Genomic DNA, 20,452 nt, shown 5'->3' with positions numbered 1-20,452 from the left:
CTGAATAGGTAAAGTCGTTTTGATGCAGCAAAGTTCTTGGCAGTCAGTGCTCAGGCAATGTTCTTAGGGCTTGAAATAATACTCCGGAGTGCTGGACTCCAAACAGCTTTCTGTGCCCAGCTGGACTGCAGACTTACTGAGAAGCAGCATTTCCACAACTCAAATTCAGCCTACACCAAAGAAGGACTCGGTGTGCTACTTTGTGAGCGGCAGTCACTTTTCCTTTCTGCAGCATCATTACTCACACAGTGGATGTGCTAAATTCTGTGAGTGGCAACTTAATGGCAGCTGGAAGCACTGTTTCTCATAAACTGCTGAACTTTGAGGATGGTGGAATTGCTATGAAAAACCTGCATATAAACAAAAAAAGCTCTCTTGCATCAATGTGCTGGGCAGAGCAGAGGTTGCTGATGGCTAGTAAGGCGAATTCAAAAAATCATGGAGAATTTTCATTTGTCTGCAGCAGCAGTGATCATTTATCCATACCAGGTTCGTACAGTGACAAAAGGAGACCGTTCAGTTGCACTTCCATGGGCTCCTTGACCCAACATCTCAGTCATCTGTGGTCCCCTCAATAAACAGCCTCAGAGACTTTTTTGGTATAACATTTTTTGGGATAGGTTCAAAATACATTAATAAGGAACATTTTCTCTATTACTCATTTATCAATACTGCAAGAGGCTTTCCCTCTACCTGACACATTGCTGAAGTTACCAAGATGCAGAAGCATATTCTGAACCTCTCACACATCCCAACCTCTCACCAGACACTCCTGCTATTTATGCCTGCTTATTCTTGGTGTCTGAACACTGCCTGAAACAACGTGGGACAGTATTCATCTCACTGTAACTGGAGCACCACCTCCCTAAATCTTGCACCACTGGCATTTGCTGAAATGGCTGTGGGCTCAGAAACATTGTCAAATGTCAGTTCCCAGGATGTTGCCAACAAATCATTTAGAGCATCTTTTCAGAACCTATTCCTGTTTTCTCCCCAGCCCACACAAGCCTGGCATCATACAGTTCACAAAGAACATGGCCTTTTGTGGGATTTACTCCAAACATTCATCAGAGGAAGAAATCTCATCATTTCAGCTATATTTTTAGGTGGTGACATTTGATTTCAACTTCCTCCAGGCCTGTCCCCCTGCCCTTTTGATGAATCAGAAGTTATTTGTACTGTAATGGGCTTCCTATAGTTAAAGTTTTGTCAATTCATTCTGCCCAGAGCTATAACTGGGAAGGATCAGAAAGATATGCAAGGTATGTTTTGAGTGTAACAGATCCATACATCACCTACATAGCTTATTTCTCTCTTAAGTTTCAGTATTCTACACAGTGAGACTGAAAATCATTCAGGCAGCACTGTCCAAGTCCATTTCAACTATCCTTCTAGCCGCCAGCTGTTATCAAACACTGGCCTAGCTTTTCCCACTTAACTTGTGGCCCATCTAATTTTTACAGTTCTGTTACATTCCACTCATGATAAAGGTGTCAATCTTGCAGCTCCTTTCCTTTCTTTTTCTGTCCTTCAACCTAGGTTTTCCCTATCCACAAGTCTTGTTCCAAACCAGCTGCCTCAGCTTCTGAATTGATATAAAATATAGTGAAAAAATCACGTACTATAATAGTTTTTATCCCCCAGGTTACATTTCTCTAAACTCTACTGAAGATCTTTCCTGAATCATTACTGGAACTGGTGAATTGTTACTATTCTTTCTCCTCTCAGTCCAAGCCAAACAATTGGAGGACGAGGTCCTTCCACTCAGGGTAGTGCATATTGCTCAGCAGTGTGTTTTTACTCTTCATTCAATCTTACTTGTGTGTTTTCTGTAGGAATCTCCCTTGCTTCTCATGGATTCCCCACCACCACAGCCTTTTTGTTATTTTAGAACCTGTGTTGGACTAGCTGCCCATTTAGTGGTCAACTTCAAGGTAGACTTGCACATAGACAGTTACAATAAAAAAAATCTTTTTTTCTTGTTCCAGACACAAAACTATAATTTCTGTGTTCTGCTTGTACTGAGCACCTTTCTAAATGTTCATCCACTGATTCTGGGCTTTTCCAGCCTTTTATTTTTAAAAGAGCAATTGTTTAACATTATTCCATTTTTTGGCACAACTTCTGGCGGATCAGCCCTCAAAAGAATTTTCAGGATCATTCTTCCTTATGCAGGTCAATGAGCTTTAAGAATCACCATTTTTTCTCTCATATCATTTGATTCAGATTTCATTTCTAAATATCTGAATCTTCAGTAGTGAGAAACCAAAAACTTAATCACCTTGTGACCAGCCAAACTCTTGTCTCTGCCAGTACACATTCAGGCATTCTCTAGTGTTAAGTCATTATCAAAAGCACAAGAAAATGTCGCTTTTCTATCAATGAACAAGGGACTTTATTACTTACCTCTCCTCATGAATTCCTATTACAGTTTGAAAGAAATATTTCATATAGCTACTGGATACAATGTCTATTCAATCATTTTTCCTGACCAGAACAAAGACTATTCTTTTTCTGGCTTGTGAAAAATGTTTCTTTCCTTGTTTTTGCTGCTGATTACTCTATCCAAAGGGAATGTCTGCTCCTCTGTCAAAGAGTAAAAAATGCTCAAGCAAGGAACAAATAAACAGCACTTTTGTGTATGAAAATATGCCTCCACCATTCTAGAGAGTTCCTTTCCTCATGTTGAGAAGTAATTTAGCTCAATCTTCTACTGAAAAATGCTATGCTCAGATTTTAGGCTGATCCCAGAATGATTGACACAGAACTCCAGGAACTGAGACACAACAGCAAACAGCACAATTGCAAGGTGCTGTGCCTAAGTTCATGTGGAAGTTAAATCACAGAGGGAGAAAGAGGACAAGATAAGAGTATAGTAAGCAGCCAGCTACAGAGAATGGCAAATTAAATTTAGAATTATATTACTTTCTCTAATCCTCAGCTATGAAACATGATGCTCAGAACCAACAGGAATGTTACAATTCCTGTTTTCACATTCATGCTTCAGCAGGAGGAAATCACTCCACCAGGTCACTTCTGTGCCAGAGAACAAGAAACACTAAGCAGTTTTCTTTTTTGGAGAATCAGTGAGAAACCAGAACAGGTCACTCAAGACCTGAGAGCATGCTCTGTAAAAGTACCCAGAGGTAACGTCATTCATGTGCAATCTGAAGCAAGCAATGCACTGCAGGGTTAGTTTAACATAGAAGAAGGCTCCATGCAAAGAGAAAAATAATGTTTAAAAAGAGTAATGTTATCCTGAATTTTGTTTACCATGTTATGTAGCTGCCTGTTTACTGTACACCTATAGTGCCTTTCTCTCTCTGTGATTTAACTTCCACATGATCTTGAACACAAGGGATTGGGCTATAAAACAAAATATAATTGGTCCCAGTTATTTTTGGAGTCTCAAACATTTGTCCAAATATTAGCAGGAAAAAATTCAAGACACATGATTTAGTAGTCCATCTGATCAGTCCATGGCATTAGATTTCATCACCATTAATTAAATCAGGTTCTTACAAAAACCAGAACTTATGAGTATTGGATTTAGTTTCCTTTTTCTTCAACAAAGGTGTGACTGTTTTAGAGACTGGAAAATAATACAAAGTAGACTATACATAGTGTTTTGTTCCTCTTTTCCAAAACAATACTAAACTAGAAAGAATAAATGAGAGACAAGCAAGAACCTGATCTAGAGATTTGTTCATGAATTTGCTTTTTGAAGTATTAGATAAATTTGTTTGAGGATGCTAGAGGTTTTCTTCAACTGTATGTCTAAAGGAATAAAAATACTAAAAAAAAGATTTAAAAAATCCAAAGTATTCATTTAGTTGACCAAACAAACGTATCGAATTTAAACTAGAATTGCACCAAATATACTAGTAATTGTCATTGTGTTCTTACTTTCCACCTTGTCCAGTAGCATTTTCAAGTGCCAGAAGCCAATAGAAGAAACTGCTTGAACTTTTCAAAGAGCATAACAAAAAAAACCCAAAAAACCAGAAACCAAGAAACCACAAATTCCTTTACCTCCTCCTTTCTTATCAGAGCTTCTTCTGCAATATGTAGAATTTCATACACTGTCAGTAAACTGGTATTCCATTATTATGAGAGGTTAGTTGTAGTTGTTTGCACAGTCAGCTCCTTTATAATACTCTTAAGTCAATCAAGAGTCCTTCAGAAATACCAGACCTGAAGTTAGAACAAATATACTTAAAATATATACCTGGCAGGTGCTATTGATCTTGCTGCAGCAATTCTACATTCTTTTTTTAAACACTACGTTAGGATGTTATTTCATAAAAAATAGAAAATGGAGAAAACTGCAGTTACATCTATATTGGAAAATATATCCTTTTGTTCATAGCTGCTTTCTGCCTTTTTGATTGAAATGATTCCCATCTTGAACACTTAGAAAAATACAGGTTTGTAAAAAAATAAAAATCCTTCATACAGGCTGTTTCAGACCAATATTTCAGCTTGATTTTCCTCTGTTTAGCAAAGGAGTCTTTCAGATATATCAAAATGACACATTATTTGTGCTTCCATTCTGAAGGGAACTCTGATCTCTTGAAATTCAGAGTAAAAAAAATTCAGTGATTTGTAAATAAAAAAGAAAGCATCTCCTCTCATTTTCAACAAAGGAATGTGACAATGCTGACCTGGAGCTTCTGTGGCTTCCTATAACACCTAGAACAACACAATGATTTCCGTGAGACAAGGCATCCAGGTCCACAGGTTTCCAATCTACACACAGTTAGATAATTTTTTAAAAGTTCATTTTGAAATTTCATCTCTAGTCATGAAGATTCAAGTTTGTGTTTACCTCCCAGCCACAAATCTAACAAAATGGTTGTTTTTAAAACAAAATCATAGATCAAGATGGATGATTGTTGTATATTGTATCTTGGTTTCAGAGCCTCTCCAGAACTGTTGCTGATGCATGCCCCTCTTTTTTGCAACATATTTATAAGTTACCTGCTCATCCCTTTCAGTTTAAAGGCAGTGGTCTCCAAAAACTTCTTACAACTTTCACTGGGGCACAGGCAGACTTCAAGACCAGCTTCAAGTGCATTCTTCAAATTCTCCCAGTGTCATTGTTCCTCCACACTCCAGTTTCACAGCTGCCCCACCCTGTCAAAACTGGGTTAGATGTGTAGAGCTCCAATCTTTGCAATAATCCAGCAGTATCTTCATCCATCATTTTACATCTACCTGTCTGCAGATGCCCCAGCACCCTTGCCACATAAATGGCAGAATTGCAAGTAAAGGATATTGTGGCACACTGTCACAGAATTCTCTAGGGTATCACCTTTCTGTGTTTTCTCTCATTTCTTTTCAGACTTCCCTTTGTCCCCACAGCTACACTCATCACATGTTGTCTAAAGCTATAAACAAAGACAAAAGGGTCAGGCATACACAGTGCCTTGTACAAAAACAATTTTTTATTTTCACATGGAAACAACTTCTGTTTTAGTTACTTCTTTGAAAAGGTATTGAGTTTGAAATATCCTTTGTTTAGCCCCCTAGACACAGTCCAAGTGTGAATTGTTTTGCTATTTCAGACATTCTCATGTTACACATGAAAGAGTTTTCTCTCTTAATTCCCTCCCTGAGAAAAGGATGAGAATCTGATGATGGTGCAAGGACTATAAAGCCCCCTGTAAGCAATGGCAAGGACTAAAATAGATGCACAGATACCTTAAGTTTGGCTTAGTAAGTGCACATTGAAGCCAATATTATGGTTTAATATGACAAGTACTAAAAAGTATTGTGATAACTATTATGCTCACTAAAACTCTAAGTAAAAATGAGGTTTACTTAGAAGTCAGCTCACATTACCCAGTTACTCCATTAGCCATCCAGTTTTGACACAGCCATTGTAGGTAATATATAAAAAGATGTCTAACCTTTTTTGGGAAAAGCAGGATTAATTTGGAAAAAAAAGTGCAAAATACATGAAAGGCGACACATAAACACAGGCTGAAACCTCTCCAAATTTTCCTACACAGATTATAGTCCTCACTGTTCACACCAATGCTTGATCCAGTGCTGCATTTCAGATGACATTATACAAATTATTATGGGTGACAACATCTATTTCACAGTTGTTCCATCATTAACAATTGACAATATAAAAACTTACATCTGTTAGGAAAGTATTTCTTCAGCACTTTAATTAAACCAGTTAGGGGTGATACAGTGCAAACATCTTTATTGTTTGATTTGCCCTTTGTGTCAAATTCCTGCCAAAATTCCCCAGCACATTTGGTGTTTTGACATGACTTACAGAAGCATGTCTGGATTATGTAATTCTTGTGTCACGAGAACTGTGGAAAAAATAATGCATAACATGTTTTCTTGAAAGAATATGCTCTTGATAGTAAATTTCACCTTTGATACACTGATAGCCCATGTGGCCAGAGATTAATTTCTAACTTTAGGACATGCTAATTCCACAAGGATTAGTCAAACCCAAAGGTTTGACACTCACAAGTGAGCTCTCTCCAATGAACTGTGCACCACTTCAGTTCCATATATTAAGGTATCACCTGCAAGTAAATTTTGGACTTCAGAATTAGATTTAGGGCTTTGAAACCTGAAATCAAATACCCTCCAGGAAAAAAGAAAAGTTAAAACACTTGTTCTCATTAACAAAAACCATGGTGTTTTAAACTGCAAACACCTTCAACAACTACCGACTACATTGCCTAACAGGAAAATAGAAGGCAAATATTGTAACACTTCAGGTCCTGCACAAACCTGTTCTGTGATTAATGTGTCAGATGAGCCTTGGTTTTGACACACAGAGAATCTCTTTTCCTTAAAAAATCCTAAATTTCAAAAAACAAAAACCCTGCCAAAGTAAAATAGCTTAAAAAGATAAAAACATTTTCATTGCAATCAAAATTATTCACGGAAAAAGAAGAAAGACTGATTTTTCACCACACATACTTGTAACACAGAAAGGAACACCAAGGATAATTCTAAGCAGGCAAGCTAATTTTGCACTTTTGAACATCCCACCTGCTTCTTTATTACAGCTCCCATAGTCTCAAATACTCTTTCTGCTAATCCTGGTCACTGGACACCATGGTGTAGGTGCTACAGAGATTTTTCAGTGTGTTCATTTCCTGCCATGATTTTGTGTCACAGGCTTTCTGACACCTCTCACCAAGCTATGACTTACAAGATAAGCTTGTCAGCATTCCAGCAGGCAAAATTTCATCCTACAATAGTGACAATGAGAAATGCTACTGTTTTGAAGCTGACAAACTAAGCTTCAGTTTGTAGCTTTGAGTAATATTTCTCCCTCTGAAAAATGTCAATTCCCAATTTCCTATCAAAACAAACAGTTCCCCTAGGCATAGAAAGGTCCAAGAAAACAACACAGCTGTAATTTTCAGGAAAAACTGTGGCTTGTAAAATATACATATTTTACAAGTATGTATAAAAACAATTTATACATACTTGTAAAATAATATCTGAACCTAGAACAATAAAAGTTCTCTTATTTACTTCAGGCATTAAAAAAGCAACCTCAGAATAGACTATTCATTATTATCATTAACAGACAACTCTGAATTCATTGTTACTATTAATTCCTGATTTTTAAACATTGGGAAGCACACTCACAAATAACTTTCACTATGCTAAAACTATGTTAAACTTAACATCCAAAATGCCCTGAGGACAAAAACTCCTCTTACTTTATATCACAAGGTATTATATTACTGCAGTGTAGTCCATAATACTGTGCAACATCTGTGTCATATATTTACATATAAGAGTGTGTGTTGTATTGCACAGCACCACAGAATTTTCTGTACAGAGATTTCTGAAACTGAGGTATATAGACAGACACATCCAAGTAAATTCTAAGGCTGAGATTCTGCAACAAGATAATCTGATGTAAGTTAATATAATTATCTAGAGTCTCTCAGTTACTCAGCTTTCCTGAGCTTCAGGACACTAAAGAAGCTTCTTTGCCCTTGCAATAACATCTGCAAAATGACAATACTATGTGTATTGTACCTCTCAAGGGCCCATAAACTGTGGCTTCTGTCTTGACTGGCCTGAGAATACTTCAACCCAAACAGCTCTATGAGACCTCGAAGCACAGGCTGATGTCAGAAGAAAACTTGTATATTCAAATAAAGTTTTGATCACAATAGAAGTAGTTAAAACTGTTTTCCTATTATGTTGAAGTACATCACTTTCAAGAAGATTGTGATTCATGTTTGATATATGCCACTAGCACACCATGTGGTAAAATGAGAGAAGAGAAAACAGAATGTTTTAATAAAACCAAAAAATATCTTTAACCATGGAACCATTTCAGGCTGTATTTTTCTTTGGAAGAACATCACTCCTTCACATCCAAAATCACAAACATAAAAATAAGAAAATAAACAGGCAGCATTTTTCTTCTATTCCCCCTCCTACCCACCACCATCCAGTAAGACTCTATTACACCAGATAACTTGTTCTGACCACCATCTAGCATCAACCTGCTTCCAGATGCAGCATCACCATTTTGAATTAATTATACCTATTATTTATTGCATCTCCACCCTCACCCATGTTCAGCACAGATACTCAGACCTGGAGCCCTCACTTTTGAAGGTCATTTGAGAATCCATGCTTGACCTAGAGCAAAGGAGAAGTCTTTCTGACTCATCCGTGTACCTTCGTGCCCAGAGCTGGTCTCCTGCACCCAGTGTTCGAGGCTTCAGAGACAGGGTTTCAAATTGCACGTACGTCTCTTTTGCAAGTTCAGCTTCCTTTGCAGATTTTGGTTTCAAATGAAGTCTTAAAACTTTGTAGAGTAAGAAAAATATCAAAGGTAAAACAACCACACATGCTGCACTGCTGGCCACTATCAGAATAGAAAACTCAGAGCTGCTTTCATCATTTAACCCATCAGTGGAGAAAACAACACACTGCTCTTTTGTAGGCGGCACGCCTTTGGGTGAGACACATGCCATATATTGAGTACTAGGTTGCAAACCATCGATTGTGACTTTGTTTTTGTTAGAATCAGTGCTGAGAGGCAACATATCTTTATCACCATACTTGGAGTATAACACAGTCACAGCGGAATTGCCTGTGGCATTGACCATTTTCCAAGTTAAGGTCACTCTTTCATCAGATTCACTGATCACTCTTAGGTTCTTCACAGTAACATTTTGCTCAGTCACACCTGCTGTGTTCAATGAAGAATCCTCACCTTTCTTTCTTGAATCTCCAATCTGCTTTTTGTTTCCATTTGTCACTGCCTTTGAAACTTTCTTTCCATCCAACATGAGCCTGGATTGCTTTTTGTCAGTGAAAGTCATGCTGGTTGATCTTTCAGTGCTCACCAGAGCTGTGGTGGTCGGTGTGATGGGAAGAGGTGTGGTTGTCCTCCCGAGTTCCTGCTTGGATTCCTCCTGAGTTGTATTCTGCCTCTCAGCCTCTGGCTTCCTCCCAAACTTCTGTGGTGACACAGTTGTAGTAACTACACCAACCACTGTGACAGTCACAGCAGCTTCTGACATTCCTGCCAAGTTCTTGGCTTTACATCTGTATTCTCCTGCGTCCTTGTAAGAAATTCCTGTCAAGCTCATTATGGACCACCTGACACCCTCTCCAGGACTTTCTTGAATTACTAAGGGAAAATGCAAAGAGTAAAACATTATGAATGGGAAGTAAAGAGGAACTAAACATTATTAGAATACTTCTTACCTTTCTGCCAGAAGGAATTGCATGTATGAAAATTTTAATAATTAAACACAAACCCACAAAAAAACAAAACAAAAAAAAAAAAAAAAACAAACAAAACCAAAAAAAATTTCCAAAACAAACTATGGAATTCCCAGACATACTCTAATATTAAATAAATAGGTTCAGCTTGGGTCAAAATGGAAATAAATGTCTAGAGTAATTAGAAATAGTTTGCAGTTTCACTAAGAAAAACAAAACCACGTAAAGTGAAGTCAAATGTCTTAAAGCTGCTATTGACTCTTAAATACAAGACCCACTGACTTTCTGTGACACTTACCATGCTAGCCATTTAAATGCTATTGGAAATGTCTATTGTCCTAAGATATTTCAGTTCCGTTACCTTCATCAGACCTATAATGACTGACAACTACTTGGCATTAGCAAGTAGCATTTTTTTACATTTAAGTTACTACATAAGTATCTGTCATAGTAGCTAGAATGATGTCAGACAATGATGCCTTGCATCAGTTGCACACAGAAAATATGAATTTGGAAAATTCTGTGTTTATAATGCTGAGTTTTAAGTTGCTCATTTATGGCCTCACTGGCTTTTTTAACATGAACATTTTCAAACAAAAGTTCCAGCAAAAAATTCTCCTTTCTAGCTTCTGAGTTAAGGTCCAACTAACCCAAACTCCATTTCCCTTTATCCTTCCCCCACTTCATCCATTTCTCCCTCCCACAAACATTGTTCTTCTGACAGACCACATCCACAACCAAAACAGTCTGCTGGACCTGTTAAGACCAAGAACTAGACAGAGAATTCCATAACAGATACAATTGCCAGCTTGGCACAATACATGGCCCATTATTACTCATTACAATGATCTCAAAGCACAAGCAACACAACAATGTTTGTTTCTCCCATTTCCTATAAGAGAGCAGTTATACCTGTGTAGTTCACTGGAACATTGTCTGACCTATTCCAAGTGAGCTGTGGTGTTGGGTACCCCGTGGCATCACAGCGTAGCAGGACGTTGCTGCCCAGCGGGGAGGTGATTTTTGTTGCTGAGGTCATCACAGATGGTTTAAGACACTGCTCTAACTCAGCTCTCTGGAACAAGATTCCTGCCAGGCTCTCAGGTCCACTACATGAAACCAATGGATCAAGAAGTACAACGGAGGTGTCCACAATTTTGGAAAATTCAATAAGTTTTGAAATGCGACAGTCACAGAACCATGGGTTATCCTGAAAACCTGAGGCAAGGAGGGAAACGGGGAAAGAAAAAAAAAAAGTTGTCAGTCAATATATGGATATTGTGATTACAGTATGACACATGACTACCACCACATACAAACAAGGACAATCCTGGACCTATTCTGAGTTAATCCTTTCTCTTTCAGCTTGAGGGTTTTGTTCAGCTGATTGGTGGGGGAATATTCTCAGAGGTTAGGGAGAACAGTATAAATTATTAGGTTAATAAATTTATTAACCTAAACTACTTCTTCACAGAAGTCTATGGGAGCATATTGATATGCTGGCACTACCTATGCTTAACTTTGCTATTTATCTACCACATTCAAAACCACTTTGAAAAGATGTCTTAAGACTGATGATACATTTTCACCTGCCTGTGCCTTCTGGAAAGATAGCTTCTCTTTGCTTCGTGTCACTCTCCTCTCCTCTTAGTCCTTCTTTAGGCTCTTACAGCTTGACCTTCCCTGAACCTTTTTTTCAATGCTTAAGAATACAATGATTTAAGGGTTTAGAGCTTACACCACCATCTCTGCCCCTTGAGAAAAAGGGATAAAGGCTAAGGAGAAAAAACTTTAGGCCAACAAAAATTTTATTTGGCTCTGAACTACACCAATATTGTTAGAAGCTGGCTTCACTACAGCCTCTGAAATATATTCAAGAATAATAACAGAAGAGTAGAAAATAGGAAGGCCCACAAAACACCATAATGACTACAATATTTTTATGATGGCACACAAGAACCCTATCTCTCTTCTGTCAGAGCCAATAACATTTGCTTCTGTCAGAGTCAATAACATTTGCTTTTTTCAGTAAATGAATTAGAAACTTTTCCCTCTTTGTGAATTTATGACGTTGGAAGAGATTAACCACTTCTGAGGAATATCAGTCTAAATCCTCAGCTGGTATTGATTACGCCACTATGTTGACTTTCAAAGAACAACAGTGGCTTCACCAGGTAAAATACCACACAGCATATGACTCAGGAGTTCACGAATTTTCTTATTGGACTCATACTTTTGAATATGCCTTTCTCATTTTCTCCAAGGACTACTAATAAACAAAACTTATGGTCTGAAACAAGGGATGCTAGGCAAGGACCCTTTGCTAGTGAATTTACTGATCAGTACAATAAACAAGTCATATAAGTCAAACCAGTGTTGAAAGAAAAAGAGCCCTGAACACCTTTTCAGAATGTAATTTTAAGAATCATCAAAACAGCTACTGAAAAAATAATGGGTTGTTCTGGAAAAACCTGCAGATGAAAGAATACATGAACTTTTAACTACTTCTTCCTTTTATCACCAGACCAAGATTAGGTTATTTTAAGCACAATTGTAGTGATTGGTTAAAACTATGGTAAACCCCAATTAATCCCTGCTCTTTAAAACAACACTTGACCTGAAGAGATTCCTTGACTTTGACATCACAATCCAATTTCACCCCTTCCAGACAGAAGAGATTTTACATCTATTCACTACTTGTTTGTGAGGAACAGAGAAGAAGGCAAAGAAAAATGTACCAGCAACTGCTTTTCCTCAATAAAATCTCCAAAACATAGAAATTTTGCCTCTGAACTTCACACACATATTCAAAAGGAGAAAATATACTATCCAAGTGTTTTGTATATCTAGGTACATCAATTGCTTGTGCTTATAGAAATCCTGCTCAGTCAAGCACATGTATGTAACTATTTGTGCTCATCTTTTCAATTAAGGAAGCTCTGTAGTCAGACAATATTCCGGTAATTTTCTTTTTCTTCTCACTTTCTTGCAATTTTCCTCACAATGTTGAGAAATTTACTGCAGGAAATGAAGGGGTTAAATATTGTTCTTAACCTACTTGAAGCACTCAAAGCCTTTGAAATAGAACCAAAGAATGGTTACATTAGAAAAGACCTTTAAGACCATTAAGTCCAACTGCTAACCCAGCACTGCCAAGTCCAGAACTAAACCATGACCCTGAGGGCAACATTTACATGTCTTTTAAATACCTCCAGGAATGGTGACTCCACCACTTCCCTGAGATCCCTCTCAGTGAAGGAACTTTTCCTAATATATATACCTACACAGCTTTTATATTCTCCCAGTGTCCTGAAGAAAAACCAAAGTCATTATAACAGGTATCAGAAATTGACAGAATGAAAGGAATGATGAAGCAACGATGAACAGTCCTTAGATTGGATGGCTGTTTAGTCCAGCCTGGGGCACAGGTTTGACCATCTGAGTGTAGGGCAAAGGAAGAGTTATGTCAGTCAGCCCTTCATTTCCCCAATGATCATGCTTTCCAATGAAACTGCCTAAAGAAGCAGGATTTATACAAATGTATATAATAGACACAGCTACATGAGCTCCTTCCTTGCTCCCACAGCACAGCCCCTCAGTTTATCTGTGTCTTGGCAATATCTGACAATATTCACACTATTTCTAGCCATTGTAAACCACCAACTTATGTGAATTCTCAAAATGAAAAGATTAAGAACAATTGAGTTGGAAGCAAGATAAAACACTGAATTTCATTGTACTTCAGCTAGTATTGAAGAGAACAGAAATGTGAAGGTAAACCTATTTTCCAAGCTACAAGGGGCATTTTGAACTTCATTCAACAGTTTGTGACGACAAGATGTTAGAAGTGAGAACAAACACGTGAAAAAATAAAGAAAAGGTTAAAGGGGGGGAGGGAAATTAGAAAATGGAAAATATTAGGGAGCTTTAATAAAAAAAAAAATTTCTTAAGAAGCAAAAATGAAAATAATGATAAATCTATGATGGCACATGTATCTGAGGAAAGAGAATATCTTTATAAACCCTGGATTCTTTTGTAGAAATATCAAGGCAGCTTGTTGATCTGAGAAAGAATACTGGCCAAGGCAAAACAAACATTGATAAATATTTATGAATTGCTATATACCAATGCAGTGCTATTTCAGTATTAATTATTAATGATAAATTGCTCTAAAATCCTTCATTCTAGATTTAGCATATTTTGTATTTGCTCTCACACATTCACATGTATGCTTGCACATACAGTGGCAAACTTATGTGTGTCTGTTCATGCACATTTTTGCAGTCTTCTCAGTAAGCAGGGTTTCCCCAGACTGTGTCAATATGGACTTTAGCTATGAGCAAAATTTCCTTTGTAAATCAGTAACCAGATTCGGACCATAACTTGTGTAACCCACTGATTTTTGGTTGCTGCAAAATAGAAAGATGTCAAGTTTTGGGCTGATAGAAATATTCACCACAGCTTGGGCCAGCCTACCCCAGGTTCTTTCCAACTGAACCTACACATTTTGATCCATGGTTCTAAACAGTAAATTCCACATCCAACCCTGTCACAGCACTTTTACCACATGGCAATTGCTAAGGGAGTAGTTTCAGGAAAAGCAATACCTACCCCGTGGCTCAGCATAACAGGTGGGAGCCTGATGGACCTGCAGTATTCCAAATTTTTGGCACCTCTGCATGCAACAGAGGCAAGATCTCATATAAATGTCACTCTGTCAAATACTGGACTCTTCTGTTCCTCTCAGGGACTCACTAGATTCCCCCAGATGGAAAATGCTACTGCCATCATTCCTGCCAGAAATGTAAATCTCCATACAGCAGCCAGGGCTGGAATTTAGTTGTGATTTGGATGAAAGTATCAGCCTATGGCTCCAGAGGTAACCAAGAGGGCCAGAGGAATTCACACACTGGTCCCCCAGTCATTTGCACTGTTTTATTTTCAGCTCACTCCAGAGCTTTGTTCTGAGCTGATCCACAGGGCACCTTCCAAGACAAAGCCAGACATGGGTCCAGGGACAGTTGGCACTCCAGGGCTGCTCACTGAAATGTTTATGGATGAGACCACATCAAGGATGGCTCTCTCTCTATCCCGTTGTTTCCCCCAAAGCAAGTGCAGCAGGTTTTGTACCTCCAAGCTATTCTGCATATCTGTCAGCCCTCATACCCAGGCATACAACATACCCCTGCTATTTCATATTCCAAAAGCACAGATGAACGATTTCCAATGCAATTCTCCCACAAATTCAGGCAGGTTAGACTGAACAAAAATCACCCCCATTCCTAGAATTACATTTGAGAGTCACTGTAGCATCCTGTAGAGCCTGCAAAGAACCAAGGGCTAAATCTTACAGAGTGGAACAGACACTCAGCTTGAAAGAGAGCTGCCCCTCAACTGTGTGGATAAGAGCCAGAGTGAGCCACTTGGCCAAAGGGCCAAGAATCCTTCCCTAACCCTCTTTCATTTAGCACAGTGCACACACAGAGGAACATCATGCAGTGGGAAGTAGTCAAAAAACCCAAACCTCTTAGTACAAAGACAATGAACTGGAATAAGGAAATGTTAACACGTCAGTCCTCCGGCAAAAGTAGCTTTTGGCTCCTCCAAAAGACCTTGAAGTAAACAAGGGGAAACAGAATTTTCTCATAGGAGCAACCATCTTGATGGCAAGTCAAGACACCAAAGATAATATTGCCTCCTGGTGTTAAAAAATACATTTGCACAAACATATGAGTTTAGGACCTTGCTGGTTTTGATCTTGTTAATTACATGCACATGACAATCTTGTTTTGGCAGAACCAGGAGAGAAGACAGCTCAAGTCATAACTGATTATACTAATTAGAATCTGACTGCTGTGTTCCTGAGTAGACAAAACCAGCATTTATTTACTCTGGGTTTCAGCTTCCAGCAGAGTTCTGCCTGCAGTGATCATTCCATGTAGGTACATGAGTCAGGCTGAACGCTCCCCCAGAGAGTGGCTGGAGCACATAGGACACTCTTGAGCATCAAAGCTTGCAATTGTGGGCATTACATTTTAAAGGAAACCTTAAAATTAGGTTTAAGTTTTTTTAAACCTAAAGGTGTTGAAAGGGAACCAGTAACTATGGTAGAAAATGAAAGAAAATAAAAATACCGCACACAGCAAAAAAAAAGCCAAACCAAACAAATGAAAAAAACCCATCAAAACCAAACCAACCAAAAAAACCCCAAAAATCAAACAAGAAACAACCACACAAAAAAAAAAAAAAACAAAAAAACCCAAAAATCAAACAAGAAACAACCAAACAAAAAAAAAACCACAAAAACCTTCACGTTCTATTAGAAGCTGGTGAAAGAAGTGGTGTGAAAGAAATGGTTAGGATGGCAAACAGGGAAGGAAAACCTATGAAAGCTTACAATTAAAGATGGTGATTAGTTTTTCTGTATGTCCATGCCCTGTAGGACAAGAGGTAATCAGCTTAGTTTGCAGTAAGGGAGATTGAGGTTAGATATTAGCAGAAACTTTCTCACTAGCCTGATAGATAAGCACTGGAGGAGGTGACCATGGAAGGCTCTGGGGTGGTCTGGCCACAGCTTTAAGAACAGCACAGACTTTACCAGAATGGCTCAGCTCCTCTGGATCTGTATCCCTGCAGGCTAGGCCCTTCCTGACCATGTATTTCTGTGATCCCTATCTGTTACTCAGAGGAGGAGGAGGATATCTATGGGATGCACTTCTTTCTCAGGCTCCAGCAAGGCCAGTAGAGAAAGGAGGGCCATCAGAAAGCAAGCACTAATACCCAATGGAATCTAAGTAAACTTGTCAAAATAACCCATGACATAAAGAGCACTGCACTTTCTAATCTCCAGAGAAAGGGGATGCTTTCTTATTCACTATAAAGTTTCTTATGTAGCAAGCACTGCCTGTCTGCATTGGGATAAACTCATAGGAAAACTATGATGTCCATGAAAAAAAAAAATTCAGCTAATTGATTGGCATCTTACCCAAGGTAAATTTACTCAATATAACACAAGGAAAGTACCACCTTGCATTTTGCATTCTCAGGTGCAAATCTATAATGGCTGCACAGGACCTCCCTTAGCACTTAACAGTAAAACAAAAAAAAAAATGGAGAAGCAAGGTTCTGTTTAAACCAGTGTGTGTTCCTCTCTGGAGGTCTGTGTTAAAACCCAGCAGTAGTTCATAATAGAAAATGGTCCAAAGGTCACATCCCAAGCCTTCAAAGAACTCAATGCTGGCATCAGAGGGTTTGCCAGGACTACAGGAGGCTGGAAAACTACCTGCACCAAGGAAACCTGCAGATGATTCCCAGAGTTAAGGGGAGAGAAGAGTGTGCGAGGGTTCAAGATTTTTTTTGGTGGCTTTTTGTGTTGGAGGTTATTTTGTTTTCTCGGTTCCTTTTGTTTTGCCTGAAGTGGTGAGGGCTATGTAAGACAAGGAAACCAATTAATCTCTGGGACTCCCACATGAGATCATGAGGATTAGATCTAGCACAATCAGCTCCCACTTTATAGCCTCCTGTAGTCTTCAGTGTGGGGACAGGGAAAGGAGTACTGAGAAAGACTTACTTTTACATTTTTACTTTTTTTTTTTTTTTTTTTTTAGTCCTGAATAAACAAAAAAACCTTTAATGATGCTAGCCAAACCATACTTATGAAGTCATGCAGCCTACTTACATCTATTAAGTTGCTTATACAACATATAAGAGAATGAGAGTTTCAAGCTGCAGCTTCTGCTGTGAAACAAAGCAGCTGAACAAATGGACACTGAATACTGGGAGTTCAGATCAAGAAATTGGAAATATTGGGCAGTACAATGCAGGACAGATCTTTACCAGTGCCTACAAAATTACTGCAGTAGATACAGCCAGCTGATTTTCCTCTCTTCCACCTGCTGCACTACAAACACATCAAAATATGCTCTTCTATGTAAACAGTGATAGAGAAGAACAGCATTGACAGAACTATTCCAGCTTGAGATTGAAGAAAAAGGGGTTACCTTGGCAAGACTAGGAAGTGGAGATAAAGTGCCAGACAAAGCACAAGGTCACAAACAAAACTGATGCAATTGCATGCTAGAGAAGGGGATCAAATTATGAAAAAAATCAGAGTCTGACCAAATTATTCTTAAATACTTACCTTAGACACTTTTATAAAAAGTAAAATTAATAAATAGGGATCATACTCCTATTTTCTCTCATAGTCAATATGTAAATTGCAAAAAACTTCAGGATAATCAGTCAGCTTTAGAGTAATGCAAGGTCAGCAGAGGTCCCAGGGAGACCAGAGCTGCCCTTTTCTAAGCCACCAACACTATCAGCAGCATTGTGTCACAGGACAGGCTTTATAAGAGCATCAGCTCTAGCTGCTGGCTTGGATTGGGAGCCTCTGGAAAAAAGCAGTTGCAAATGGACATGCTTACAAACACATACAAAGATGAGGGAAACATCACCAGAAACACGATGTAAGTCCTGTATTTATATAGCTACTGAATGGCCTGTATTCCTGCAATCTGGATTCTCATAGCTTTTACTTCAGTTTTATAGCTTTGAAGTAACAATACACATGGAGTTCACTATCTCCATTTTATGGTTTTCTGTTACCAGTAGAAAATAAATAAATGACCACAGAGCAAACCACAAGAGTGACCTGGGTAAAACCCCCTTTCCTGAACCCTAGGCTGGTCCCCTAACTGCTCTCACTTGCAATTTCATGTTCAGGTGTATTTTGGTAAGGAATGAGACAGGCTGTTCAACATACCCAAGATTACTCTCTGTGTCACCAGAATGTCTGTGTTCTTGGACACGATAGCTCCTGAGAAGGGGGGCCAAATGTCCATGAGGTCTGATGGCAGGGTGGTCAGCTTGTTGCTGGATAGGTCCAGGTAGGTGAGGTTTCTCAGGAAGCGGCCAGCATCAGCGGGAATGCTGGTCAACTTGTTGTTGTGGAGATCGAGAGTCCGTAAGTTGGGCATCTCGGCCAGGGATTCCCAAGGGAAAGTTGAAAGCAGATTACCATCCAGCCTCAGCTCATGCAGCTGTTTCAAGTTATAGAAGCTGCTGATATCAATGTTGGCTACACAGTTGTAAGTGACCCACAGGTATTTGAGATCTACCAGGTAGTAAAAGGCTTCAGTGGGAATCCTTCGTATGACAGTTTTCTCTATACGCAGTTTTACAGTATCCACAGGAACATTCACAGGGATCTCATACATGTCAGGGTCATTACAGAGTACAGATCTAGCAAAGGGGAAAAAAGAAAAATAGAGGAAGAGAGACATATTTGCATTTATTTACCAGAAATTTGAATTTCAGATTTAAATGCAAATGCTGCAACTTTCTGCAACACTACTACCAGAACAAAGAACATGGAAATCAAGAACAGTCCTCTGCATTTAAAAGTTGAACAAACTCCACAAACATGGAGTCTCTAAAGACAAAAAGAATACAAATCAGAACTGATCATTTCATATGAAACCTAGATTTGCTTTATTCTAAAGTATATAAGCACCACCCTCTATCCACCCCTCACTCTAGTGACAACTGAAAGACAGAAGCCATTGTACAAAGAATAATATATGCATGCATCTCAAGTGGGAAATGCATGCCCCGTAATAAAAATTATTAAAATGCAAAATTAAGATCACTAATCTCTAATTTTTCTGTATGATGAAGATTCAAAGTATTTTCAATACTTACCTTTTGGAACAGACTGAAAATTGAAAATATACCAAAGAAAATTCAGTAAAGAAGAGCTTTCTGGCCCTCTTGTTGATGTCTATGTACAAATTACTTGTTTTATAGAGATGAAAAGAACTTTCTGCTCACAATGATGTCAGTGAAATGGGATTTCTCAGCATTTTCAGTTATTTGATTTCAGGAAACAATTTCTTCGGGGTATGTTGTTTACACAACATACTAGCTTGAAGAATCCCCTGCCTTCAGTAAGTCTTATTCTTAATTTTCTCCCCCTTTTCTCTAGATTATTCTTCCATTTTACTTTTTCCTCATGCAGCTTTATTCCAGATACTCTTTGCTATTTATTGTCACAGGCTATCTCCTAAAATTGACATGACAACACCAGGTCACCACATTTCAAATTAACCTCCTTACTATCAAAAATTACATAATTTACTGCAGATTTAAAAAAAAAAAAAAAACAAACAAACAAAAAAAAAAAACTACTGTATTTATTTAACCAAAATCACCTTAGACTAGTTAACTAGTTTGTGGAAATAGAAAGGACATTGCAATAGTAGGAACGTCATGGAGCAGAAAGAAATTACCTCCTGCAAAAAATGAAGATTTAGAGCAGCTCTTTGCTAAGTACAAAGCCTTAATCACCATCTGCTCCTCTTCAGGAATGCTGCTAGCCATAGAACGCTAATGTAAAATATGCCTTCATTGCAGCTATTCTACAAATAATTTGCAATGTCTGAGAATGCTATCTCCAATTTCTTCAACCCTTTTCCTTATAAATGGCCCTTCATAACAAATAATAAAATATATACCTTGTTCCAGTGCCATCACTTCTGCCATGGTAAACGCAAGTGCATTGTGAAGGACAAAAGCCATGAACTTCTTCAAAAAAACTCATTAGGAGGTAGTAGCAAATAAACAGATACATGGCTTCCTCCCAGAAGAACTGACATGAAGAAATGTGAAGGCTTTATTCCTAGGCATTCATGTGCAGTGTGCTACAAA

The 20,452-nt window shown here is 38.3% G+C and overlaps 1 protein-coding gene across 1 annotated transcript; it reads right to left on the bottom strand.

Moving 5' to 3' along the window:
- Positions 1 to 8,588: 8,588 nt before the first annotated feature.
- Positions 8,589 to 20,375, bottom strand: LRIT3 (leucine rich repeat, Ig-like and transmembrane domains 3). The gene is made up of 4 exons (XM_039710769.1): positions 20,260 to 20,375; positions 18,510 to 18,988; positions 10,660 to 10,965; positions 8,589 to 9,652 (listed from the first exon to the last, which is right to left on the bottom strand). The coding sequence occupies exons 1-4, from the start codon at positions 20,373 to 20,375 to the stop codon at positions 8,589 to 8,591; spliced, it is 1,965 nt and encodes a 654-aa protein (XP_039566703.1).
- Between the last annotated feature and the right edge of the window lie 77 nt (positions 20,376 to 20,452).

This window comes from Passer montanus, unplaced genomic scaffold, assembly GCF_014805655.1.
Source record: "Passer montanus isolate IOZ18808 unplaced genomic scaffold, ASM1480565v1 scaffold23, whole genome shotgun sequence".
Classification (NCBI taxonomy): Eukaryota; Metazoa; Chordata; class Aves; order Passeriformes; family Passeridae; genus Passer; species Passer montanus.
This window is presented reverse-complemented; position numbering and strand designations above follow the sequence as displayed.

Bases quoted from the DNA above. Each gene is read 5' to 3' on its own strand.
- LRIT3 (XM_039710769.1), bottom strand. From the start codon at position 20,375: ATGTATCTGTTTATTTGCTACTACCTCCTAATGAGTTTTTTTGAAGAA. The intron at 18,989-20,259 runs GTATATATTTTA...CCCCTTTGCTAG, and splicing joins AGTGATGGCACTGGAACAAG to ATCTGTACTCTGTAATGACC. The intron at 9,653-10,659 runs GTATAACTGCTC...ATTTTCCCTTAG, and splicing joins TGTTCCAGTGAACTACACAG to TAATTCAAGAAAGTCCTGGA.